The sequence below is a fragment of the Lethenteron reissneri genome, chromosome 53 (assembly GCF_015708825.2).
Source record: "Lethenteron reissneri isolate LAM-NWPU_2019-01 chromosome 53, ASM1570882v1, whole genome shotgun sequence".
NCBI lineage: Eukaryota > Metazoa > Chordata > Hyperoartia > Petromyzontiformes > Petromyzontidae > Lethenteron > Lethenteron reissneri.
In genome coordinates, this window is record NC_083831.1 from 10,089,570 (window position 1) to 10,117,017 (window position 27,448).

A 27,448-nucleotide genomic window follows, 5' to 3' on the forward strand; every position below is an offset into this window, starting at 1 on the left:
TCTACCTATTTTCCAGAACATTACAGATAGATTCAGTGCTGCGTAAACTTGGAGTAACTTCTAGAACATTCTAGAACTTTCCAGTAATATAAATAGTAGTATAAATACAGGGGCCTTAAGCCCACCAGTTCAGTTTAGTTCCAGCTGCCTAAGTGGATCCATATCTACATTTTTCTGAGATGGCATCAAGAGGCTGCAAGCATCCGACAGACTCATGTTTCTATGCCTGCGGCCAATTTATCAAGACAAAGTGAAAAAGTACTCTGTGGAAGCATCTGCTAAGATGTGTGAGGCCTACAAGGCATATTTCGGCATTCCTGTTGGGGATCAAGACAAACCCTGGACACCTCATTTTACCTGCGAGCAATGCAAAAAAACTCTGGAAGATAAGATGGACAATTGTTGCTCGGAATTTGATGTTATATATATTTTTAGACATTTTTTTAAAATGGTAAAAGTTTTTAATTTTCAAATGTTTTACAATTTTCAATGTTATTGAAAAAAAAACTTTAGAAGAGAGCAGCAAGTCAGAGAGCGAGGAAGACGTTGTAGATCCAGATGACAATTTCAGAGGTGGAGCTGAGAAGAGAAACCCATACTACCCCAACCAAAAAGACCTCAACGACTTGATCAGAGATCTTGGTCTACCCAAATCCAATGCTGAGCGTTTGATGTCTAGGCTCAAGCAGTGGAACTTGTTGGATGAAAATGTGCAAGTCGCAGATCAGAGGAAGTGTCACCAACCTTTTTGCAGCTTCTTCACCCCTCAAGATGGGCTTTGCTTCTGCCACAATGTGACCAGTCTGTTCGAGGCAATCGGAATCTCCTATAACCAGAATGAGTGGCGCCTCTTCATTGATAGCTCATCCAGGAGCCTCAAAGCCGTGCTGCTCCATAATGGTAACAAGTACCCGTCTCTTCCCCTGGCTCACTCGGTGCACCTCAAAGAGGATTACAACAGCATCAAGACCTTGCTGGATGCCTTGGAAGGTCATCGGAGTCTTCAAAATGGTGGCATTCCTAATGGGTCTCCAAGGCGGTTTTACCAAGTTTCCCTGCTATCTTTGCCTTTGGGCGCACTACCACAGGCGGGACTGGCCACAGCGGACCGAGTTCTCTGTGGGGAGGAACAACGTCCAATGGGAGCCACTGGTGGACCCCTGGAAGGTGCTGATGCCACATCAAATTGGGCCTTGTGAAATAATTTGTCAGAGCTGTAGATAAGGAGTCGGCAGCCTTACAGAACCTTCAAGACTTCTTCTCTAAGCTGTTTGAAGCAAAAGTCAAAGCCGGTGTCTTCATCGGAACACAGATGAAGAAGATCCTGGAGTGCAATGAATTCCCCAAGAAGCTCACTAGTAAGGCGAAAGCGGCTTGGAGCAGCTTTGTCGCAGTGGTCCGTGGCTTCCTGGGCAATCACACGGTCGAAAACTATGTGGAGCTGGTTGAGACTTTGGCGAAGAACTACGGCATAATGGGGGCTGTAGGATGTCCCCCAAAGTCCATATCCTTGATGCTCATCTTGATAAATTCAAGGAGAACATGGGAGCGTACTCGGAGGAGCAAGGCGAGCGCTTCCACGAGGATATACTGGACTTTGAACGCCGCTACCAAGGACAATATAACGAGAACATGATAGGAGACTACATTTGGGGGCTGATTCGTGAAAGTGATTTACAATACAATCGTAAATCTCGAAAAACTACTCGCTTCTAAATCTTTTGTAGTATTTTTTGTATTACTTTAGTATAAATACATGTTAATTTTGATTTATGTTTTTTTCTTCTGAGTTTACGTGAACGAAAAGACACAAATTCGCCTGTTTTCTCATTGAAAATAGGTAAATTTCTAAATATCACTGTCCTGGTCACAAAAGCAAAATTTGTGGGGAATAATAGTCATTTATATACTTTTTAGGCAATGGAAATTACGAAATAACACTTACTACCCAGGAACAAAAATTGTGTTACATAGTGTGATAACAATGAGTCCATGTTGCCAGAGCAGAGATTGGTCCTGCCTAAGGTGGCGAGAGTTTAGCAATGCTGATGTGTTTATTTGACAAATAAAGAGTGGATTGTTTAATATCCCACTCAATCCGAACGGTTCGAACATGTCTCACGGTTATTAGCCGCATCAATAACTTGGAACAGCTTATAGCTCTGCTGCCCTCAGCTGGTACCGACAAATGACACGTCTGGTCTGACTGGACTCTTGCGCCACGCCATCGCCACTACCCCGATCATCATCATCATCACCACCACCCTTCCCGTGCCTCCGATTAGCGCGGTTGGCTACGTAGGGTGTGAACGAAGTTCAACGTGCGTACAAAAGCAGCATGCGGGAAACACAAAGCTGCATTTTTTTGCACTAAATTGTGGTGCGTGCCTTCGGCGTTCACAAAACGCACTGCCGTTTACTGAATGCAGAAAGCACGCACGCGGTCGCACATGACTTTTTAAATGTTTTTTCAAATTCTTACATTTTCTGCGTTGTCTCTACAGAAGCATAATTTGTGCTAATGGACCCATCATAAAACAAAAAAGAAACGCTAAACGTTCGTCAGTAGCACATCCTTAAAAATAAATATATATATAAATAGGTGATGATTCAGACATCTTCATAGCACGTAAATGGAATTAAATGTAATGAGTTCTTTGCTCGGAAGAAGCCGCCCATCACCTGACACGTCGCCGATTTTACGAGAATAATGCGTCCGCTAATTTGCAACGCGCACAATTTTCTCTTTGCCCGAAGCAGCGACCCTGAGGCGCGGAGAGCCCAGCTCAGAGATCCGCTCAATAAAAGTCAAATAAAAGGGGAGTTTTTTTTTAGAAGGCGCTTAACGGTAGAAGCCACGGTGTTGTTCGTGACGAACGAGTTTCTTGTTGTTCTTGCTGCTAATTGTGCTTTGCGCACCACCGCCAAAGCAGCAACAGCATCAGCAATCGGCAAACGACAGGTAACAAAAAAGAAGCGCTGCCGTTCAAAGAAATCCAATTGAAGATGAGCACCCGCAACAGATTTCTTGCGAATCGTCATCATCGTCGTCGTCGTCATCATTGTCGTCGTCATTGTCGTCGTCGGCATCACCATCCATGGGCAGATCGCCCAGTGGGTGTCCACTGCACATTTCGTCATTTGCTTCCACTTGTCTCTCTGTCTTGTGTCAATATGGCTCAAGTAGTGGCCGCATCTTTCTGGTACCACGCTTCAACACACCGGTGGGCTAAAGTAGTGAACTATTTGTCTTTTGTCAACGTGACACTTTTTTTACTGATTGGCCGTGTCGGGTGATGGAGGATTTCGACACATTTATAAATAACGCAATCTAACCCAAAAACGTTTATTATGAATAATATTGGTCGTGAAAGCCTACGTGTTAAACAACAACACACTTTTAATCTTCCATTTGTTGTCCATCCTACGTACGTGTCCAGATATTGCCAGTTCCCATCTCATCACTGCCTGCATCGTTAGGTCTTCTTCTATTTGCAACCTTTTTTTTATTCTACGTTGCTCACTCCTTTTGGGAATGGATCGAATTTTATATATTCGTTTTTTGGCAACCAACACGTTGTGCCGGAATACAATGTTTTTGTTATGTTTCGGTTCAACACGTAGGCTTTTCCGACTGATATTATTCGTTGTTTACCGTGACAAACCCTACTGGCTTTGTCGGGTGGTGGAGTGTTACGGCACATTTATACTTACGCGATCTAACCCAAAAATCTTTATTGCGAACACTTGTTTTGCCGTGTTGCTCTCGCAGTCCTGGCTCTACCTGACATGGTACATGATCATGTCCATGCTGGGCCACTACAACAACTTCTTCTTTGCCACCCACCTGCTGGACATCGCCATGGGCGTGAAGACACTGAGAACCATCCTCTCGTCCGTCACCCACAACGGCAAGCAGGTGGGGAACACTGCCACCAGCACCCGGCTCAGTCGGTCCTCAGAGATCCCCGTTTTACATTCTTGTGTGTGCGCACGTGGGTAGAAAGCGGTAGTGCTACCTATCAGCGTGTGGGCACGTGTTTGTCTCCGAAGGCGGATGGGCTTCATTCTGGTTGTCGCCTATTCTACCACAGACCAAAGCCGAAAATATTTCTCGATCGGCCCAAGTTGATTAAAAACAAAAACTGTGCGGTTTATTGCGATGAAGTACAACACATACCGGGCACTGGATTGTGGTGCAAATTAATTCCTGTTGCCACCTGAACGCAGCAGGCCGTGTCCAGGCTGTCCGTGTCAAACCCTGACAGGTGGCAACCCTAGGCGTGGTTGTTTAGCGAGCACCGATCAAAACCAGAACATCGCACGACAAGGCCTTGTGATCAGCCCTTGTCTCCCCCGGTGCTGCTGTTTACACACCGAACCAGCAACTCATTTAAGGCTGAGTAGACTCAGCAGAGCGCCCAGAACCAGTTCGGTCAGGAGTCAAACTCGAATCGCCAAGGTTCATTGAGCAGTACACTAGCTGCTGCTCCACCACTTCCCATAATATATATACATACAACAAAGACAAATACAATGATCCTCCGTGTAGCCTTTAACGGACTGTTTGGGCAAATGCTGAAAGCAAGCACCTATGAAGGCCGGAACGGTACACGAGGGGGTGGGTGGCCAGCAACCACGCCCGACCGCCTTTGTGTCCCTAGCGGCGATGCATGCACATGCGCACGCACACACACACGTACACTATGAGCAGTGCCGAACATTAATCAGCATATTGGAAATGTCTGGTAATTCTTGGGAGCATTTTAAATGAAACACACACACCATACAAGCGTGAGCATTAAAACAAACGGGCTTTTTATAATTGTTTTGCTGCCATCGCATACAGGTTTTGTACAGGTCCTGCAAGGGTTAATGAGCGATTTGTGTGCAGGGCTGGCTCCTGTGCTGCTAAACCCCATTAGTAATAAATCGTTAATGGAGGACCACTCGTTACGACCTCATCCCAGGCAATTTCTGATCATTAACCTTGTCGCCCGCCGCACGTTGCTTCTACCGCTTGTCCACCACCAACGGCATAACGACCGAGACTTTTCGTCGCTGAAATGATGGCCCTGCAAGGATTGTTTCGTGCGTGTAGGGATGCGACGAGTTCCCTCGTCGATTCCTCAGCTCCCGTGTGTGTTGGGGCTGCATTTTTGGAAGGCCGCACGGTAATGGGGAGATTCGCGGAGGAGAGTGGCGCTCCCACGGACTGGGTGTGATCTCCAAAGGGGTTAACCTCTCGACCAGTAGCAGCACAAACATGCGTCAGACGGCCGAGCAGATGTGCTCGCGCAATCCACATCCCCCTCCTCACCGACGCAACATCTTCTCGTTGACGCGCGCGCACACAAAAGCTACGTGTGCTCATAATAAAAGAAGACTGTCGTCTATAATGTATGCATATTTTAAAAAAAACATGATTTTCACACCGTAATTTCTTTTCCCAGGCGTTGTTTCATTCGTTCGGACAGGGTCTGGTTGCTCCTCGCTCATAACGTAGCCTCTCTGTGCCAATAAACTTACATTGATGGCATCTTAGTTTTTTTACCGCAATCCATTTAAAACGGGGTGCCACGGTGGTGGGATGTTAACTTCCTCGCCTGGTATGAAGGAGGTCGTGGGTACGATCCCGACCCTGCATGTCTCTCTTTCTCCCTGTTGCTGCATGGATTTTTCTCCGGATCCTCTGGTTTTTCCCTCCACATTTAGATTCAACACGCGTTTAGAAGATTTGGCTGCTATCAATTTCCACATAATGATAAGCCACTTCGTTGAGCCATCATTTGTGGCCAGGTCGCTTCTGAAAAAGAGCTATAGAGAGCTCAGTGGGCCTTACCTGGTAAATAAAAAAGTAAACGGTCATTTTGAAGTCTTTGAGGTTTTGTTTGTGGCACTGAATGTTGCCGCTGTCATGTCAGTTTGGTGCGGATCAAGGCTGTAGCGTACGTCACTCACATTGCAGTCGTCCCGCAAAGTGGTACTCCTCATTGTATTCACACCGGAGGTATAGTCATGAGCCGAGTTGACCCCCAACCACAATTTGAAATCACAGCCTTTAGATAATGCATCAGACCGCTATTGCCACTGTCAATGGCGGAGCCAGGATTTTTAGGTAGGGGGGGGGGCAACCCCTCCAGCAATGAAAATGATAGAGGAATTGTTAGTAAGTAAGAACTTGTCCCTTGCTTCTTATTCGACGCGTGTGCGGCGATGACGCAGCCATCGATCGAGGGTCGAATTCGAACCGCGTTGTGTGATCGGCATCGCGCTCGCTGAAGGTAAATGCCTTCAGGGAATTCGTGTACTGTATACGCAACTACGCACAATTCTGAATCACTTATAACTGCTTTGCCGTGACTTATTGCCAATTATGGACTCAGACTATTGTCCTATCATCTCATAGAGTCCCTGGCACGTAATAATATGCTACACAGTGGCAGTGGGGGTCGCAAAATGCCGATTCATTACTAATGAACCCCAATCATCCGATCGAAGTTAGGGATTTCGATCAGATCATTGGGGGGGCACGTGCCACCCCCCACTGCCTCCGCCAGTGGCCACTGTGCCATGTGACCAAGTGTAAATGTCTTGACAAACATTTCAACATTAATTTGAACTCACCTTGCAGTAATAGTAGCAGCCAATTCTTGTTATTTGTGTAAAGCATGTACACGAGGCTGTGTTTTGCTGATTTCATGCTACGCTTGCAATTCCGTGGTCAAGCATGGATGGACAAAGTCTTAACTCATTCTCATCATAGCCATGATGAATCCACTACTGTTGTTAGAAGATGTTTTTGGAAAATAAAAAAATTGGGGGGACAAAGGCTTCGAGATTTAAGTGCGTCAAGGAAACTCTTCGTGCCTTTCGCCAACAATTTCAATCTGGATCCCAGGAGAGAATCCTCTCCTGGGAATTATTCATAATCGATGGTTTTTGTCTTGTTTTCTGGATAATATTGGTCACGAAAGCCTACGTGTTAAATGCTCCTGGGAATTCTCTCTTGAGAATTCTAGATCTTAGGAGATAATTCTAGATTTTGGGAATTTTCTCCTGGGAGAGAATTCTTGGAATCCAGAAATACAGAATTCTTCCTGGGATCCGGGAGAGAATTCTGGACCCCAGAAGAAAATTTTCTACTGGGAATTCTGGATCCCAGAATTCTCTCCTGCAATCCAGAAATTCTGGAATCCCGAATTCTGGATCCGAGAATGCTCTCCTCTTCGATCAGTTCCCAGCCTCTCATTCCCACGAGAGACGCTCGGCACTCCTTCACGAGTTTGAGCCTCTGCTGACTGTGCGTGACGTCGTGCGGCATGCATTTGTATAATGAGAACTGGGGTGCGCTATTTTTGAAGGTCACGGAAACAATGTGCTCGCATGGTTCCCCGGTTTATTAAAAACAAAAATAAGCCACCTGCGTGGTGGTGCATATCTCTGCAACGCCTGCAAAGCCGGCAAGGTCGCTTCAGCGAGCGGCGTGCAGAGGGTGCTGGCGTGACATGGGGGTTAAAGCTCTTCCTTTGCTTGTCCCATGGGATAATCTTTCCCCCGCCGTAGGAATGTGGAATTTTCACTGCCGGCTCATGGCCGTAAACGGGAGATTAGCACCAATGCCTCAATGCTCATTTGAGGCCGCGTGCGTGTGTGTGAATGTGGACGTGTGGAGCAGTGGTTAGTGTGTCGCACTCCAGACCCGGCGACCCGAGTTCGATTCCCGCTCGCGACCAATAACAGTGGCGAATTTTTAACCGGTTCTGGGCCTCTCCTTGGTTGACTCAGCCTCAAATGCGTTCCTGGTGCGGCGAATGGCGGTTGTTATTGCTGTTCAAGTGCTGTGTGTGAGGGGCGGTGGCATTGTGGTTCTCGCACGCTGCACTACGAACCTGGCAACCTCGGTTAGATACCTGGCTGCGGCTAACATCAGAAACAAGTTTGAACCTGTTTTGGAGCCACCTCCTTTAGGCTGACTCAGCCTTAAACGAGCACGAGGTGTAAACATCAGCGGCAGGAAGAGACGACGATGCGCTGCACGTGGTGTTGCTCACGCCACCCCCCCTCGTGTGCCGTGCCGGCCTTCATACCTGCTCGCTAACAGCATTTGCCCCAACAATCTACGTAGGCTATATGGGGGGGGGAGTGGGAGGGGGGGGCATCTTTGTCATTGTCTTTTGTTTGTGCGCGTAAGTGATCCTACGTCTGAAGCTCTGCTTCGAAGGTCATTAGGAATTGGATATGAGCCATGCTGATGGCTCCAATGCTGTGCGTGCGTGTGCGTGCGCGTGTGTGCTGCGCAGTTGGTGCTGACGGTGGGGCTGTTGGCCGTGGTGGTCTACCTCTACACCGTCATTGCCTTCAACTTCTTCCGCAAGTTCTACAACAAGAGCGAGGACGAGGACGAACCCGACATGAAATGCAACGACATGCTCACCGTGAGTGGAACTCCGCTCTGCTCGCTGGAGACCTCATCAGTGACCCCCGCCCATCTCCCCTCCCCCCTCCCCCGGCCAACCGAACCCCTTTCCTGGCTTCTTGCTTCCCCGTGAACTCTGCACGGCGGTGAATGATTGCGTTCGGACGCTGCGCGGTCGACACACTCGTCTCCGCCACGAGTGGAAGATAAGGGACGCTTCCCATCGCTTAAATCTCTACGGGGGCCCTTTTTTTCCCACTGTCATTGGTATTGAATGATGGAAGAAAAAAATAATAGGCTTTATACTCTCTGGCATTCATACATGGAGGGTGTTAAGGTGATAGAAGCCCTGTTACAAGGCGTTCGAGTCTGCATTAACAAAAATTTGCAAAGAAATATGTTTTTGATACTGTACACACTGTACAGCAGATGAGTGCTCGCCTCAGTGTGAGCTACTCCGGAGGACTTCCCGTGCTGCCATTCGTACGAAGCGACCGTGGAGTTCCACAGTTTCTGGCCCTTATTCGTCAAATTATACGCGATGGATGAGAAGTCTTTTGTAGGCCCGTAATGGCAGCGAGTCCCTCAGGCTGCCTCCATCAAACGGGCAGAAGGCAGCACTGCTGTTCTTGGTGGCCGAGTGAATGGATGAATGAAGGAAGTAATTTAAAGCCATCTCAAGTGCGGTCGTGTTCTTAATGTGGGGCCGCAGTCCAATGAGATTTATGAACCCGTGTAAAATACGTCTTGTTAACCGAGGTTATGCGAGGAGAGTTACGGTGGCGTCCTTAAAGTTTAAAAGACAATGCGCACCCATGCTCATGCCGCCATTAGCTGGGCCTCATCTCCATCGGAGGCCCAGACCCAAGGGTGTGCATTCCACTTTTCTATGGCAAGGAGCAGTCAATCCACAAGACAATCACTCTTGACTTTTCGCGCAAGCATTCACGAGCAAATTAATTGGCCGACCATCCCAATCCATGGATTGTTTTCAATTCGCGATTCATACATGGGCGTAGACTGCAGTGCCCACGGAGGCCGGGGGGGGGGGGGGGGGATTAAAGGTCAAAGGTCTGCACAGATGGGCTAGGAACCCCCCCCCCCCCTTCGCTGTTTTTCTGCTGGTCACCTCGTAGCCCAAGCGGACTGGGCAATCTCGCAGCACACGCTGATCTCTGTGTGATCCATCAACTTCACTTCCATGAGACACGAAGGAGACATCGCGGCGATACACTACTCCGCCGCCGCTGCTGCTGACGCAGTTGCCTGGCTTAACCACCTGAATGTGAAATTGGGGTTGTTGCCTCTGCATCTACATCAGCCGTACGGAAGAAGAAGATGAAGAAGGAGATGAAGAAGAAGACAGAGAAAGACGAAGAGGACGACTTCGAAAGCGACTGCGTCGTTGTGGGTGCACACACCACTACACCCGGCGAGAGCAACCTTGGCAATTCTATTTGGGTATCCACTCCCTGCTGCTGCTGTGGCTGTGGCTGCTGCTGCAGCGGCATAGTGGCGAGCGTTGCTGCCGCGGTCTAACGATCAGCAGCACGCTAGGCTGGCAATTCAAATCTCATTGGACTGCAGCCCCACAAAGCCTCTCCTTCTGTCCACCAAGCAGCGCACGTGGGTTCACCATGGTTAAAAGACACCTCGAGACAGCCAATATCAATGTGGAGATGTGGGATGGAAAATTTCAAGAGGCAACCGTAAGCAGTGGAGAAGTGGCCGCGCGGCCGATTCGGTCAAGAGAGTTGAAGACTAAAGGGCACAACATTCTTTTTTAATCGGCACCAAAGCACCAGCGGCAACGGCACGACGCGAATCCCGTCCAGCGGACGAGCGGCAAACTCTTGCCCCCCACAGATGCTCCGGCTCAAGGGCTGGGCTCTCATCCCGCTGGCGCACAGGGAAATGCTGCCGCAGCTAGCCGTCTTCCGCGGTCATCATCGTTCGCGATGGACAGCCAAAGAAAGAAGAGATGATCGGCAAGCTTTCGCGTGCGAGATGGCGTGAAGTGAGGGTACGCCCACCCATTTCCAAGGTGTCTGACCAGCGTGGAAAAGTAGGCCAGCATACCCTCCTGGAGGCGGGGGGGGGGGGTTTCTCGTGGCCCTTCTGTTGTTGTTTTGAGGTGTGTGTGGCCTAGCAGTGGCATGAACAACCAATATCAGGGCTGCACCTTTGCCCACCTCACCCCCCTCCTTCACCGTATCCGATGTCCACTCTCACAATTACCGCGACGTGGTATCACTGATGAGCTTGCAGCTGGAGTTCACGCCATCGTCAGGGTAAAGGGCCAAGCATTGCTCGGCTCTCCGCGTGACATTTCGGGCGAAATCCGTACGGCAAAAGGTTTCGAATAATTGCCACGCGACGGTCGCAGGTGTTGCCTCTTAACACGGTGTTGGTGTTAAATTCGGTGTTCGAGGGGGCCGGCTGCTTGGCCCCCGGTGATGATTTATTGCGCCTGCCTGGTTGGCGCGCGAAACGGGGAGGGGGGGGGGGAGAAGGAAGGTGGTGAAAATCCGGAGGAATAACAAGCAGTGTGCGTGGTTACTCGTACCAGTGGTTGCCCGTACCGGTTACTCGTACCGGCGGTTCGGTTGCCTAGAGTGGTCTGTGGCGGACGCTCGCCGGTCTGTTTGGACCTCACGGTTTGATTCATGGGCAGGCATCCGATTACTTTTGCCACGAGGGGTTTTAGCGAAGTGCCCTGTCAACTCTACGGCCCGTGTTGTTGTATGTACATTGTGCGTACGTTGAACTTCTTTCGCACCGTACGTAGCCAGCCCGTGCAACAAATCGGTCACCACGTTGGATTTGCAATCCGGAGGATGCTGGTTAAATTTTGTCTCCCGGCGCGGCAAGTTGAAACGATGTTGGCAGTGATTTTTTTTTTAAATCCCTCCAAACCCACCTCTGTCCACCCAGCAGCTTACATAGGTGTACGCCGCAGTCAGGCGATTGGAATATCGCGTGTGGTGGGGTGAAGTGTGGCTCCGTCCACCTCATCTAAGAGCAGACCAAATTCCTCCCAGATAGGCTCTGGGAGGTGGAGACCCTACTGCCTGCAGCAGTCACGCGATCGAGCAAATGCAGGGCTGCATCCCTTCATAGGCAACTGAAATAACAAGAGATAAAGAGCCTGCCTGTTGCCCAGGGAATGTGGAATTTCCACCGCTGGACTTGGGGGGACCCACCAAATGAGATGGCGGGGGGGGGGGGGGGGGGGGGGAGCCCCAATGCTAATTTTCTGTTTGAAGACACAAATCGCCTTTTGAAACACAACGAAACGGGCAAGATCCCCCGCTTATCCTGCAGGGCGTCAGCAGGTGCACAAGTGATCCACACATCAACGCAGGCTTGGTGATGTGTTTCATTTTGTTTGTCCTTCCCCCGGCACCTGCGACTAGCACGGTTGGCTACGTGCAGTGTGAAAGAAGTTCGCAGTACATACAATGAAGAGGGTGGTGTGGCAAGAATCTCGTCATTGTTTGAAGCTTAAATGGCTGAGCTGAGGTCCTGGCCAGGGTTCACATCGCTTGGCACTGATTTTTGCACTTGAGCAGGAATCATAAGCTACGTTGCTGGGAGTGTAGCGCAGTGTGCAAACCACTGTGCCACCACTCCCCGATTGTAAGTGTAAAGCCCTTTGTCAATTCGCTGCTCGGATGAAGGTCACACCCGCCCCTTGTTGATGATGGGGGTGGTTTGACCATACTTCACCATACTGGTCGGCGCAGGTCGGTGAAAGGGATGCCCAGAACAATTTCAGGCATCACTCACGAACTGACGTCAGCCGTGGCCAGGAGTCAAACCCAGGTTGTGGGGTTTGTCTCATCGTACACTCACCACTGCGCCACCGTTCCCCAAAATTTAAATGTGTACGGCCCTTTGTCAACCCACTGCTGGGATGAATGCCTCCCCCGACTGCGTCAGTGGTTTGGGTTGTCTGACCATACTTCGCTTATTGTTAGCCATGGCCAAGCGTTGAACTCAGGTAAGCAAGTTCAGAGCAAACCACGACAACAACGATGCTCCCTGTTGTCCATACAAATACGTAAATGCCAAAATAAAGCAACGTGCATGTTTCCCAAACATTCTTAAACGAGCACTGGATGTCAACGGCACTGTGTAGTGGAATACATTATTGAGTGATGCCACGCTGGCGGCTGGTGCACGAGCAGCACGAAATAACAGAAAACTCGACGCAGGCGCGTCAGACATACTGTGGCCTTAACAAAAAAAAGATATATTTATAAACAAATATATATATTTTTTTAATATTTCACAATTTTTTTTAATATTAAAGAAATATAAAAAATATAATTTCAATTTAAAAAAAATGTAAAATAAAGAAAAATAAAAGAAATAAAAAAATATTTTTAAAAAATATTTTAAAAAATATAAAACGAATTCCAATAGGCAACGTTTTGGGCAATTTGTGTGCTGTGAAAAAACTGCTCGAGCCAGAAACATCACCAACATCGCCTCTTATAATTTTTTCTTCCTTTTAAGGCAACACAGTTTTTTATTGCCAAATGCGTTGCTTTAAAAAAATATATAGATTCACTAATATTACCCGTGTCGTATTTTTGAGAGAAAATAACATTTGTTTCAATAAATAACCCCTACTATAAAATACTATATAGCCCATGTGCACAACCTTACAAAGGTTATGCGAGGGATATATATACGGGTATGGATTTAATTTGGGAGCATGATGAATGGATGGCAGATGCAGGTCCACAGATAGAGAGAGAGAGGATGTTCCGGAATGCAGAGAATGTTCCGTGGAAGAGACTGAGCTTAACTCTGTGTGCGACGTACCACAACATTCCCGCTAATCACCACATTCTAAATTAATCCATTCTCCATCGCCATACGCATCCCGACGGGACGGCCCCACCAGGGAGAGAGATGGAGCGATGAAATCATTGCCCCCTGCTTCCGATGCTTATATTGACGGTCTGAGCGGATCGTTATTTTCTCGTAAAAAATCATCGTCGAGGAGACGGATCCATGAAATCGGCTCCTGCTGCAGGCGGCAGGTGGATTCATTACGTCGTAAGAATTGTGAGCGATTGCCCGGCAGATTGGGAAGGGTTTCTTCGTCCAGCAGTGGATTGACCATGGCCAACGATGCTGGTGTTCATCGCACGCCCCAGGCCAATCCGCTTTCTTGCAGCATTTTGACCAAGTGTAATTGTCCCACACTCGAACAAAACTACCGGCGTGACATTGTCTGCCCTACTACCAAACCACCGACAGCATCGTTCATAATTGGTTTCTTTTGTCCTCTTCACCCCGCACCTCTGATGAGTATGGTTGGCTACGTACGGTGTGAAAGAAGTTCTACCTACAGGTGTAATGTCAATTCGCGGTATATACCACCTACGCCACCCCTTGACAAACAAACAAATCAAGTTCGACTCGAACCATGAACTCCTGCAACTAGCAACGAACGCTCTACAGCTGCGGGCCCCATCTCGACCCAAAACATGTGAAGCTGAACCTTTGCGAAACGACACAAAAAAATCGTCATTTATGAAGGTTTTTTTTCTATATAGTAAAACCTTGGATTGCGAGTAACTTGCTCTGCGAGTGTTTCGCAAGACGAGCAAATATTTAAATAAATATTAATTTGATAAACGAGCGAGGTCTTGCAATACGAGTAGTACGCGTATACGCTTTGTCTGCCGAGCGTCACGTGATCACAACTGACATACGAGTGCTTTGATATACGAGTGCTTTGGATTACAAACACGTTTCCAGAACGAATTATGCTCGCAATCCAAGGTTTTACTGTAGTTTACATTCAAGTCAGCTAACCAAGGCTCTCAGCGGGTAAATCCCCGCGACGTCTAGCGGGAACCGATCCACGATTACTCCTCAACGAGGTCATCCAGATCTTCGGATCGCTGCCTCCTAAGCGCTCGCGAGGCCAAGCCTCTGTTCCTGCAGGGGGTGACCGGGAATTTACCACCCTGCAGTCCCCAAGCTTTGGGAACACTTTGCCTTTGCTGATAATGGGCCTTCCATAAATGACGTCACGCACCTGGGGGGGGGGGGGTCAGACATTTGTGACGATGTGTGACGATGGGGGGGGGGGGGGGTGTTTGAGAAATGTGACGTCCCATCAAAATGCGCAACTTTAAATAAATATAGACAACACGTTCTACTTAATTAAATAGACTTTTTAATAAACGTTTTCTCCTACAACATCAGAGTGCAGCGCCGCATTAAATACGCACTACAATGACAATAGTTTAAAGCGATTTGAAGCATGTGTTTTTTTGGGGGTGGGGCAGAACTTTGTGACGTCATATTTGAGGGGGGGTCTGACTTTTTGTGACGCCGTGTGACGAAGGGGGGGGGGGGGTAAAAAATCGTCCAAAATCGCGTGACGTCATTTATGGAGTTGCGAGATATATTAAAGTCCCGTCTTGAAAACTCCCGTAGGTTCTGTTTATTTCCCGGCTTTCCGTACAACGGTGGCGCATTGGGATCTACGGACGAAATGCGACACTTTACACATGCGAATGACGCTTATTATTGTTATTATTAGCGTTATCAATACGTTGGTGTTGTTTCGGGATGAGCAGCTACATCGTGGGACCTCCCTTGCCGGTATCAATATATAAGAAGAGGTTTTACCCGTTCTGGCAAAGCTGTCTCTGGTGTGGACCAATCAGTTTCTAAGACAATGCATCATATACTATCAGAGCATGTTTTTTAGTTTGCATGTTTGCCACAAGTATATGTGGTTAATGCAGACAGGACTCCTTGCAACAGGTTTCTGTTTGGTGTTTTAACGTCTTAACACAACTGTTTTATTGCCAGAAAGGGTAAAACCTCATCTCATAAGTATGCGTTGTTTGTAAAATTATTCTGTCACGCCGAACGCACAATTCACAATTTGAGAGAAAGTTTTTTACCTGTGGAATTGCGCGTTTGTAAGGTGTAAGTCCAGCATTTTTATGATCCGTATTAATGAGACTGCAGATTCTACTCGCTTTTGAAATGTGTATTCGTGCTATATATATTGTAAGTTCGCGAAGGCTGCAACTTTTTCTCAATGTGCAAACTTTTTCTCGCCCAAAAACGAAGCCTGTTCGTCTGTCAGTTGTATTGAAACATGGAATATTGAGCCCCTGCAAGTTAAGGTTATTTGCCTGAATATTTGTTTTACAGTATAATGAGCACCACCCCCCTCCAAAGTGTAATGGCTCAAAGACGGAACTTGCAATCCAGAGGTCGCTGATTCGATCCCAGGCATGGCGGGTGAAACTGTTAAAACGAAACAAAACTTTCAACAATTTTTTTATTTTAACAGTTAAGGTCCAATTAGCTATTTAGCTCTTTTTCAGAGGCGACTTGGCCGCAAATGATAGCTGAACGAAGTGGCTCATCATCCTCATGTGGACATTTATAGCAGCCAAATACTCAAAACGCGTGACGTCGATCCTAAATGTGGAGGGAAAAACCAGAGGACCTGAAGAAAAAATCCACGCGACCACGGGGAGAGTGAGAGACACGCAAACTCCAAATATACAGCAGGTGTCAGGATTGGGATCGAACCCACGTCCTCCTGTATACCAGGCGAGGTAGTTAACATCTCGCCACTGTGGCAAGAGGCATCCACTGGAAGCCATGAGGTAATGGTGGAAATTCCTCATTACCATGGCAGAGATATGTCTCTCCATAGGATGACTAAAACGCTGTCAATACAAAGTGATCTTTTTTTGTTTGTTGAATTGTTCTGCCCAACTGCCACGAAGCGTTTCACAAGCGAGCCTGGTCTTCTCCCCCTGCGCAGTGCTACATCTTCCACCTGTACGTGGGCGTGCGCGCTGGCGGGGGCATCGGAGACGAGATTGAGGACCCGGCGGGCGACGAATACGAGGTCTACCGCATGATGTTCGACATCACCTTCTTCTTTTTCATCATCGTCATCCTCCTCGCCATCATCCAGGGTGAGCCGTGCCGCCGCTAACGCACCCCGGGCGGTTTTTTTTTTACATTTCATTTGGCGCACGCGTGTGCATGCGTGTGTGTTCGGCCGGATATGGGGGGCTGGACGGGCGTGGCACGGGCTAAAGAGGAGATTGAGTGATGTGGTACAGGAGGATGTGGAGTTGAGTGGATTTGCCAAAGACTGGTACCAGTGTTGTCAAGTTCGGCCTGTGGAGGAGGCTCGTGAAGGACGCTGCTACTGGGTAGTTGGAGGCAGTCGCCCTCCAGCAACAACGGAGGGCGTTGGAACGACGCTCGCAACGAGCGGAGCGCCTGGTGGCTAAAACACAGCGAGTTGGCACAGTAGGCGGCACAGGTGGTGCATCGGCCACTCATCTCAGTGTGGACCAATCAGTTTCAAAGACAACGCATATATTATTAGAGAATTGTGGTTAATGCAGACATGATTCCTTGTAAAAGGTTTCAGTTTGGTGCTTTAACATCACCTGTTTTGTTGCCAGAAAAAAGGGGAAAAACCTATTCTCGGTTTTCATCCCACTCGCAGCCGTTGCTGACTCAGAAAAAAATCGAACACTTTGTTGATGAATACTTCCGTCACCAATTCCGCTGACGGACTGAGTGCCGCTGAGCCCGCTGATCGCAAAATCGTTCGCGCTCGGAACGCGCGTGCGGTGACTTTCCATGGAGACCGTGAATGCACCTGCCTTCCTGCCCACCCGCCTGTGTACTCACATACCTACCTACCTGCTTTATTCAGCGGCCTTCTTGTAGAGTTATCTGTTCATTTCGTAAACGACCTCCCGATCAATACCATCGTTTTACTGCGTTATGCACCCATGCCTATGCGCGTCACTTTCGCCAGCCCACACTCGCCAGCAGAGTGAAATACAGTATGGTCAAATCATCCGCATGTCTCGCATGGCATGGGGAGGCCCTCATACAGCAGTGGATTTGGCAAAAAGGCTGTACTTGTCCATACATATCTACCTGCCTACCTGTGTACGTACTTTCTAGTCTATCCAAACACATACCTACTGGTTTGCTCTCTATTATCTGTATACACTTACCAGTTTATTAAACGTACCAACCTACCAATTTATCCACCATCCTGCTTATCTACCTACAACCTACCGCTCAGCATCGCTATTATTATTATCCTGTGTGATGGCAGCTGGACAGGATTCAACTTTATTAACCAAGTGCCATTGGCAGTTGCTGAGCACTTGATTCTTTCGTGTTTGTAAGAGCAGTGTCTGGAGGTCAAGGTGTCTACCGTGCACCATCCGAGTGATCTGGCAGACTTGAAAGGAACGGCGGTTATGAGCGGTCGCGTCAAAAGTCATGACCTCTTGACCTTGACCGTGGTCTTAACCGAGGTGGTGACTAAAAGTAATTGTGAGTGTGTCCTGTGCGACGCTTAATGCCAAACGAATTTCCCTGGGTCGCGTTGACATCATACGCGCGTCCTTGTTCTGGCACACACACACACACAACGATTATTCACACATGCACATCAAGCGTGGGTGGGTCAGGTCACTCACCGCGCCAAATATCGACGCGCTAAATTAATTCCACGGTGCTTCACAGAGCTGTGCGTAGGACTGGTAATCTGCACGCGTTTACATGAGCCTGTGGGGTCCACGCACCTCCGTAAACTAAACTTTTTATTTTTACCGGGTAAGGCCCACTGAGCTATATAGCTCTTTTTCAGAAACAACCTGGCTATAACGAATGACTACTCAACAAACTGGCTCATGTGAAAATGTATTGCCGCCAAATACTCTAAAGGCACGTTGATTCTAAGTGTTTAGGGGGAGAAAACGGAGGACCCGGAGAAAATGCACGCAACCGTGGGGAGAACATGCAAACGCCAATATACAGCGGGCATCGGGTTTGGGATTGAACCCACGACGTCCTGGATACCAGGCGAGGTCGTTAACATCTCGTCAGCACGGCACCTCCCAATTTACCCGTGCCAGTGTCTCACTTTGGGGGCATATTGTGGCGGTTATTGCCAAATCACTAGATACTGCGTGCGTAGAGTTTTGCGGTTGTAGTGCTGCTGCGTAGCTCCACAGGGGAGTTTTGGGGCCGCACCGCTCGTTGTTTTCGGCACGACGTCCTGGCGATTCCGCTCTACGTGCCCTGGGTAGCTTTTTCAGGAAATGAAACGGCTCAGTTGAGCGGCACACACACGGTACAACCTGCAAATACGTCGGAGGGCAAAACGACCCAAAGGCTCACTTATTGATGCTCCCTTGGGTGTCCAGGTCAACTTGCAGGAAGCGAGCGCTTGGGCCACTTTGTGCCAAGTCACGGTCGAGGAGACAGAGCAATGAAATCAGCTCATGTTCATACCGGGGATTGTTGCATCACGTGACTTTGGGGGGAGATGGCGATAGCTAGGGGAGATCTTCATCCAGCGGTCGATTCACTGTGGCTGATAATGATGACGATTGTCCCAACCCATTGGGCTGCGAGGTGGCTGAGAGTTGGACATCTGTGAGAAAGAGATTCATAGCCCTTCGGACTTCTCCAGGAGAGATAAACATTCCGATTCTGAGTTGTCACTTCTTCGCATTATCCCCTCACTTAGCAGAGGTCGCAATCGGGTACCCGATACCCGTGCCCTACCCGATACCCGGCTATCCGTACCCGGCCGGGTACGGGTACCCGTTTGCGACCCTGGTGCGGCCAGGTATGGGTACGGGTAAGGAATCAAAACCCGTTTGCGACCTCTGTCACTTAGGTATGTGTTCTCCGGGAGCTCACTGGCAAATTTGTTTGTTTCCCCCCCCCCCCCCCTGTACACCACCAAAGGTCTGATCATCGACGCGTTCGGTGAGCTGAGAGACCAGCAGGAGCAAGTGAAGGAGGACATGGAGGTACGGTGCCTTCTGACACGCTCGTAGCTTCACACGCACGGTCAGGGGCTACGGGTGGCTCAGAGGGGCCCCCTGATGATCGTGTCGGCGCTGAGAGCCGCAGCTTAAACATTTCGGGCAAACCATCGTCACGGCAACATCCTCATCGAAGGTTTGAGGACCGCGTTGAGGTCCAACCATCACCCCAGGAGAGAAGACGTTCAACAACGGGCACGGTCACGGCTGGATTTCTCACTCGATATTTTCGGGAATGCTGGTAGGCTGGCTAGGAGTATGGTGTACCGGCGAAGGGCACTTCTGCTTGGAAGTACAAGGTGCACCTATTAATTGGAAGTACCATGCTGCGAGACATCTGCTAACCCTGAGCAAAACATGAATGAGTTTTTTTTTCGCGCTTCCCCCACATCGCCTTCACAGACTGTTGGGGCGAGTGTTGTTAGCGAGCCGCACCTTTGAAGCCCGGCACGGCACACGAGGGGGTGGGTGGCCGGCACCACACACACTGCACCGGGTACTCAATTGAGGCTGAGTCGACCTAGGGGAGGCCCAGGACCGGTTAAAATAATTGTCACTGGTGTTGGCCGTGAGTGAGATTCGAACTGGAGTTGCCAGATCCCGAGTGCAGCTGGCTAACCGCTACACCACGGGCACCTACCACTGCAGTTATAATGAGGACAGAATAAGGCCAGATGGATGAGTGGGGCATGCTAAGATAACTCCTGGAACAGCATTCTGGACTGTACCAGCAGAAATGTAAGCATCGGAGACACGGTCTTTGGCCAAATTGCATTTCAGGCCAATCTGAGACAGTCACACCAGTCCAACTTCTGCAGTTATTTAACAACTTCTGGAATGGCCCCTTTCCAAGATCATTAGGCGCAATTGTATTGACCCAAGATATATAATGCTCCATGACCCAGATTAAAATTCTAAATGTTATGGTTATCGGAATGGGTACTCTGCCCCACAATTCCACCGGGTCCAATCACCAGTGGAGATGTCCAGAATTTATTCATTTTCCTTCCCCCCCCCCACACATATGTTGTGTACATTATTTAAAGCCTGTTTAGCTGATGCTAAGTTCATTATTGTATCGAGCCAGTATAATGAGCCAGCTGATTTCAGCAACATCTCTTGCATTATCTCAAGAACTATAAAAATTGACTCGAGGCAGAGCAATGCGAACGGCTATCCAAACATGATGAATTCTCTATCGCAGAGTTGATTATGCCACACGTCTGTCGATATATATTCAGAGAGGTTATTTTTGTTCGCATTGATTGACACCGCAGTGGAAAATGTGAACTAAAGACATCTATCAAACTGGTGTTTTGCACGTAGCAAAACGCAGTAAGCAGTTACTCCGTTCTACCTCGGTACAAATCTGCGAGTGCATTAATCGCCAGTGATTGGTTGGCGTAAGCGGTTAAATTAGTCAGCCTCGTTGCCATCTGACGACTCTCGTGACCCCGCGCATCGTGGGGGAGGCTTTCATCTGGTACTGGCTTGACAAAGGGCAGCTAGTTATTTTATAATAATAATAATATTATTATTAAACAGCCAGGGTGGCACCGTGACGGTGCTCAGCTTGCAATTAAAAGAGCTCAAACCTCAGGGGTTGAATCAGCCCATCATAGTCGCGGTTGTGCCGTGGACAAACCGGCCCCTGCCGTGGAAATGTGAAATTTCACCACTGGCTTCAGGCCGATGCTTATGTCACCATGAAAACAGGATTGGTTGGAACAAAGCATGTGATTCATGTGCACGCGTGGGTGGAGCTGTGGCACGGTGATTAGCGCAGCCGCGGTACAAACCCGGTGACCTGAGTTCGATTCCCGGCCACGGCTAGCATTGGTAGCGAATATTATCTGCGCCAGTCTCAACACACTCGTCAACGACAATGGGGCCTTAACAGGCAAGAATTCTCAAAGGCTGCGTTTCAGGCAACGTCTATTCTTCACAGCAAATAAACAAGAGAGGCCAGGGAGACAGAGTGGATGATTTGAGACTGCACTTTTACACAATGCGGCCTGATAAGAATAAAATAAATACAAATTTCGATGACCAGTTTTTTTAATTGGCATATGACCAGTTACCTAATTAATAGTGTTTATTGAGTAGCAGACAAACTCTTCATGAAGCAAAACATTTTCCTTAACTCGTTCATATTAAAAGTAAAATTCTAAAATGTTGCTGGCACATTGCATTGTAGAAAGACACAAGGCACAATCCACTTAGCAGTGCATTTTTGGGCCCAGTCACTGTCTCGATAGAAGGAATTTACCGGCCCCTGTATTCCTGAGGCGGAGTAATCTGAGAAGTAAAATGTGAGCTACACATATCTCAGACTAAAATAATATTATTTTTTTACTAAAAATGCGTGAGGTTTGTCTAGCACTCGGTGATAAAGCTACGTCTTCAGTGAAGGTGAGGCGTTCATTCATATCCTGCCGGCTGAATGGTATTCCGTTTAAACATGGGGCGGCCTTGTGGCCTTTTTCCTCTTCACAATGGACCAGTGACGAATGTCTAAACGTCTTTTGACGATTGCTGAGTGCCCTTGTGTAAATGGCTTGCAATGTAACGGTGCGATATAAAAATCGTCATAATTATCAGTATTATCGTTATAGCGGTTGGCATTCCTGATCCAAATGCGACCTTGACGATTGATATCTGAACCTGGCTTGCATTTCCTGTGGTCCGACATGACTTTCCATCGGGATGCGCGTACATCAGCAATGGGGGAGAAAATTGCGACCAGTCACGTTCCCGCGCTAACATTCTGTTGTCCTGTGCCAGCCTTAACAGGTCCTCGCTAATGGAATTTTCTTTTGTTTATGATCACGATGGCCGTCTTTGATCGATTCAAAAGCACTGTTGTTGCATTGATGCATTATTGTTGTTAGCGATGGCATTATTGTTCGTAGCGATGGCCGGGCTGCTGAAGGTCATTGGGAGGAGAGTGAACGAGAACCCGATGTGTGATTAATGAATGATCTCTCTCCCCTGTGTTTCCTTTCAGACGAAATGCTTCATTTGTGGAATTGGAAATGATTACTTTGACTCCGTTCCACATGGCTTTGAGACGCACACCTTGCAAGAGCACAACTTGGCCAATTACCTGTAAGTACTCTCACTGATGTTACTCTGCTGTTGTCTGCCTGTCTGTCTAGGTCTACTCAGCCTTAAGTGAGTACCTGGTACGGTGTATTAACCATGCAACTGGGGAGACAAAGGTGACCGGCTGTGGTGTTGGCCACCCATTACCTCGTGTGCCGTGTCGGCCTTCACAGGTGCCGCTCGCTAACAGCACTTGCCCCAACGGTCTGTTAAAGATGATACGGGGGACCTTTGTCTGTCTATATGCCTCGCTACGTCATTCACCTGCAAATCAACTATTCCAGACGCTGTCTTTCCGACAGACCTGTTCTTCACCTTGGGACGTCTGCTTGCATTGTGGCCGAAACGTCGTGAGAATTGTATTTTATAATGTTTTATTTTTATATTTTATTATTTCCCTTCTACGTGACTTTACCGAAAGAACCAAGAATAACTATTCCACACTCTCATTCGGTTTCCAGTTCTCATTCTTGGTTCGAATAGGCGTCATTTATTCTATCGATAGTTGTTTGTGAGAATTAATAAGACGAATACAAACACGTACTTCCTTCCAATAAAAAAGTATCCTGCTCGACAACAGGATGAAAATTGTACAGGTAAAGGTGCAGCCCTGCAATTGCTCACTCACACCACTGCTAGCGGAAGGGCCTCCACCAGAGGGAGCTCTCGAGAGGGTATTTGGCCTATTGTTCCACGCTGACCAGCTGTTTTGAAAGAGGTGTCAGTGCTCACACGTCACCCAACCACACGCACGCACGCACAACCTGCCGATCGACTGCACACGAAATGTAGAATTTTGTTTCTCGAATAATTTCATATTGGGAAGCGGGGAGTCGGTCAGTGTCCAGTCGACGTAAGCTACACGTCACAGTGTTTCAATATAAACAGTCGCAATCGCGAAACAGGCTCTAGACGAATGCCGTACATTGCAGAGGAAGAATTATGATTTGGAAAACGTTTCTCGCGCCTCCGATTGGCACGCTTGGCTTGCGTACCGTGAAAAAGACGTTCAGCATACATACATCAATTTTGATTTCAATGAGCTGAGTTAGTCTCCCGCCCCTGCTTACGAAGAGAATCCCAGTAATTGGTATCGGAGACTCATTCGCGACCTTGCTCTCGTCCACACCCCTCGATGTAATTGCTCCGCCACTGTGCAGCGGAATAGAACGTGGCAGAGAAGCATTGTAGGCTTAATCAGGAAGAGAAGGTTGCCCGAGGTGAGATGCCTCAGTGGTAAGTGGTGCCTCGACCTGCCCTGGGCCTCCCCTAGGTAAGGGAAAAGTGTTGCGGCCCTGTAAGCACTTGATCACGCTACTGCAGGCAGTAGAACCTCCACCAGTAGAGATGTCTCGAGAAAGTTCAAGTTTATTTTGTTAAACCAGGTGAAAATTCCAGGGACCAGTAATATTCCCATTTGCAGAGCACCCCGAGAGAGAGAGAGAGTTTTTGGGCCTACTCTTCTAATCTGGCCAGACATTTTGGAAGATGTGAGAGTGCTCACATTTTGCCCCACACACGTGTTCTTTGTGCGGCGTGTAAGTGTCATCATTCAGGAGACAAAGGCGAGTTGGTAATGGTGCAGGCTACATCGCCCTGTTCACCATGCTGTGCTGGCCACAGTAGGTGCTTGTGAATGGTAGTTACTCTGAGGATTCATATTCTTGATTCTTTCGCTAAAGTCACGTAGAAGGGAAATAATAAAATAAAACATCATAAAATAAAATAGAAAGTAAATTTATTTTATTTTATTATTTCCCTTCCACGTGACTTTACCGAAAGAACCAAGAATATGAATCCCTGCAGTCACAAAAGCTTTAAATCGTAATTTATACTCTGAGGATGTTTGTCTTCAATTGTGTGCGCATGTCTTTATTTGCTTATGTATCCATGTATGTGTGTGTCTGTGTTGAGAGTTCTGTATGGGGAGCGGTAGTGCAGCGGTTGGCACGCTGAACTACAAACCTGGGTCACCCGAGTTCGATTCCCGCTCATGGCCAACACCAGTGACGATGTCCTGAAGCGGTCTTGGGCGTCCCCTAGGTGGATTCAGCCTCAAATTATTTCTAGATTTGAAGCTTTCGTGACTGCAAGGATTCATATTCTTAGGTTTTTTCGGTAAGTCACGTAGGTAAAAATTTTAAATTAATAAAAGTACAATAAAAGTAAAATAAAAATCACGACGTTTCGGAGGCAACACAAGCTTCCGTCTTCAGGTGGAACCGTCACAGCACGATAGCTGTATCAAGTAAGATACATTTTTATTTTACTTTATTTTACTTTTATTAATTTTAATTTTTTACCTACGTGACTTTACCGAAAAAAACTAAGAATATGAATCCTTGCAGTCACGAAAGCTTCAAATCTAGAATTCACACGTGCTACTCGCTAACTGCACTTGCCCCAGATAGTCTGTCAAAGACTATACGGGGCACCTTTGTCTCGCTATAGTTCTGTATCAGTCTGCATGCCTCTGTTATCTCCTAACCTACCTGCCACCCGAACCCGTTCCCTCAGCCGCCTATGAGCCGATCAATTAATTCGCAACACGACGTTTGTGTGTGTGTGTGTCCCACCACACACACAAACAACATTGATCGCAACAGCGCCGCACCGCTAAAACTGTTATCGGGCGCGTTTGGGAACAATGATTATACCGCCGCGTTGTTTTTTTTCTTTCCGCGGCCGTGCCAAGCGGCTCCTCCGGCGCGTCGCCGCTTGGCGCTTTGCGTCTTGGACCGTGTGCGCACGGCTTCGTTTGCATTCGCGCATCGCCATGCGTGCGCGCGCGTCGACAGGTCGGTATTGGGGAGCGGTAGCGCGGCGGTTCCCGCAGTCGAACACGGCAGCGGCTTTGCCTCGCCCGACGTCGGCGGGCACAGCATCGCGAGAGCTCAAAAAAGAGATTTGTTTGTGCCCACAGGCAAATCTTGAACACCATCTTCATTCTGTGCACCTCGTGTTGTCTAATGGAAGTGATCTTTCACGCCTGCTTGGATAAAATATCTGCCCCCGTCCCCGCTACCCTTCCCCTCCTGTGCATCTCAGTTGAGCACATGCATGTTTGTACCTGTTGCGATTCATGCTGTCGTCCCTTATTAAATCAGGTCTGACGATCCATTAGGATGCGTTTTATAGACATATATAAGGGATACCTGGGTGTTCATTGTATAGTGGGGACGTGTATTATTGTTCATGCAAATTCAAATAGAGGCAATAAAATCATCATCATCATCATAATAATTCCAAGCCATAGTCTGGTTCATGCCAGACTATTCCCGCACCTCCTCCGATTAGCACGGTTGGCCATGTATGGTACGAAAGAAGTTCAACACACATTTATAAACATGCATTGTGATTGTTTATATTGTTTTTCTGCTATAAATGTCCAAATGATGAGACACTTTGTTTTGCTATCATTTGTGGCCAGGTAGCTTCTGACAAATAAGTTAATAAGCTCAGGAGGCTTCACCTAGTAGGAGGGGGATGGTTTAGTTGTTGTATTTGTTTGTGTTTGGGTGATTTGTTTACCTCTCGATTTAAAGCTTTCGTGACTGCAGGGATTCATCTTCTTGGTTCTTTCGGTAAAGTCACGTAGAAGGGAAATAATAAAATAATATGAATAAAACATAATAAAATAAAATTACATTTTTTGAGAAAAAAAATGTTTATTTTATGATGTTTACTTTTTTATTATTTTATTATTTCCCTTCTACATGACTTTACCGAAAGAACCAATAAGTTGTTTACCTCTCTCGTACTTTGCACTTCTATCGTGTTTTGTATCGTGTGTTGTTGTCACGTTCTTACCCGCCCCTACTGGACATCTGCAAAATAAAGAGATGAATCGTTTATCGGATTCCACCAACATCAATAAATGTTCTGATTCTGACGTACATGCCATAGCAATGTGGAATTTACACATTTGGCGAAGCACCTCCGATGCACAAGGGTGGAAATCCCTGTAAGTGACCTCTGGACACGTGATTATGATCACTAATTATACCACAGGGCTTGAGATCTATCAGCAAATGATGATCCTGGAAATGTCCCCGACTTGAAGTGTGTACTCACACAAACTATGGTTCAGCGTCGAACACACACACACAAATGTATTCACACACACACTCTCTGTAGTTCAAAAAGTATAACCTCATTGGGTGTAAAGTCTTTTTGGCCAATGGCCTTCCAATGTCTGCTCTTTCACAAAAGAAAATCCATGTTAAAAATGAACACATTGCTACTTGCTTGCTTGGTAAGAATCTTCCCTATGAGCACTTTGCCGAAAGTTTAACGATCTATTTACATATTTTTACGCGATCTAACCCAGGAAACCTGTTTTATGGGTGAAATATTTTACCTGCAAATTCCTCAATTGGGATTACGCAGAGCAATCATCGCCCCTCTGCTGTGAAACTACTGCAGGCTGTGTGAAACATAGCGTGATTGCCTTGCGCTATGAGAATATACTGTGAATACTAAATGCACAATATTATTGTATGTATGGTATGTTGAACTTGTTCTGCACTGTTCGTAGCCGACTGGCGTGCTAATCAGAAATGCGGGGGAAGGACAACAAACTGAATGCAAAAAGCAATTCTAAAGAAATTAGTTTTCAAAGGAGATGATTTAAAAGTGCGCATCTCCAGAGGCTTCCTAACGTCGGATGGAAGAGCGTTCCAGACGGCCGCAGAAGCGCGCCTGTAAGCCCCGCGCGATGCGGTGACCGCCGCCTTTGTTCGACGCTGTCTCCTGAACCATGTGCCGTGAGTGGGGGAAGCGTGCAGAGCGATGATTGAACGGATTTCTACGCTGCACTGAGAGCCTTTTGATGGCTGTCCAAGAGCATAATGAACTGGCAAATGCCGAGCCCCGAAATAAACTAAGAGCTCTAAATATATCAGTAACGCATTAAACATTGAACGGCGGCGCGTCGACGTTCTGCGTCTATCATTGGTGGGAAAGTGCTCTGCATCAAGTGGAAGTTTGGAGATTAAATACATCCCAATAATCATGAACTTTGTCATTAAAAGATGATTAAAGT

At 47.6% G+C, this 27,448-nt stretch overlaps 1 protein-coding gene across 1 annotated transcript in view; it reads left to right on the plus strand.

The window, feature by feature from the left end:
- LOC133356173 (ryanodine receptor 3-like) overlaps positions 1 to 27,448 on the plus strand; it is a 63,275-nt gene that overhangs the window by 9,573 nt on the left and 26,254 nt on the right. The window contains exons 3-7 of the mRNA XM_061573550.1: positions 3,773 to 3,919; positions 8,304 to 8,438; positions 16,242 to 16,398; positions 19,220 to 19,284; positions 22,307 to 22,407. Of these exons, the coding sequence (XP_061429534.1) occupies positions 3,797 to 3,919; positions 8,304 to 8,438; positions 16,242 to 16,398; positions 19,220 to 19,284; positions 22,307 to 22,407 (581 nt within the window). The 5' untranslated portion in view covers positions 3,773 to 3,796. The remainder of the gene's footprint in view (positions 1 to 3,772; positions 3,920 to 8,303; positions 8,439 to 16,241; positions 16,399 to 19,219; positions 19,285 to 22,306; positions 22,408 to 27,448) is intronic.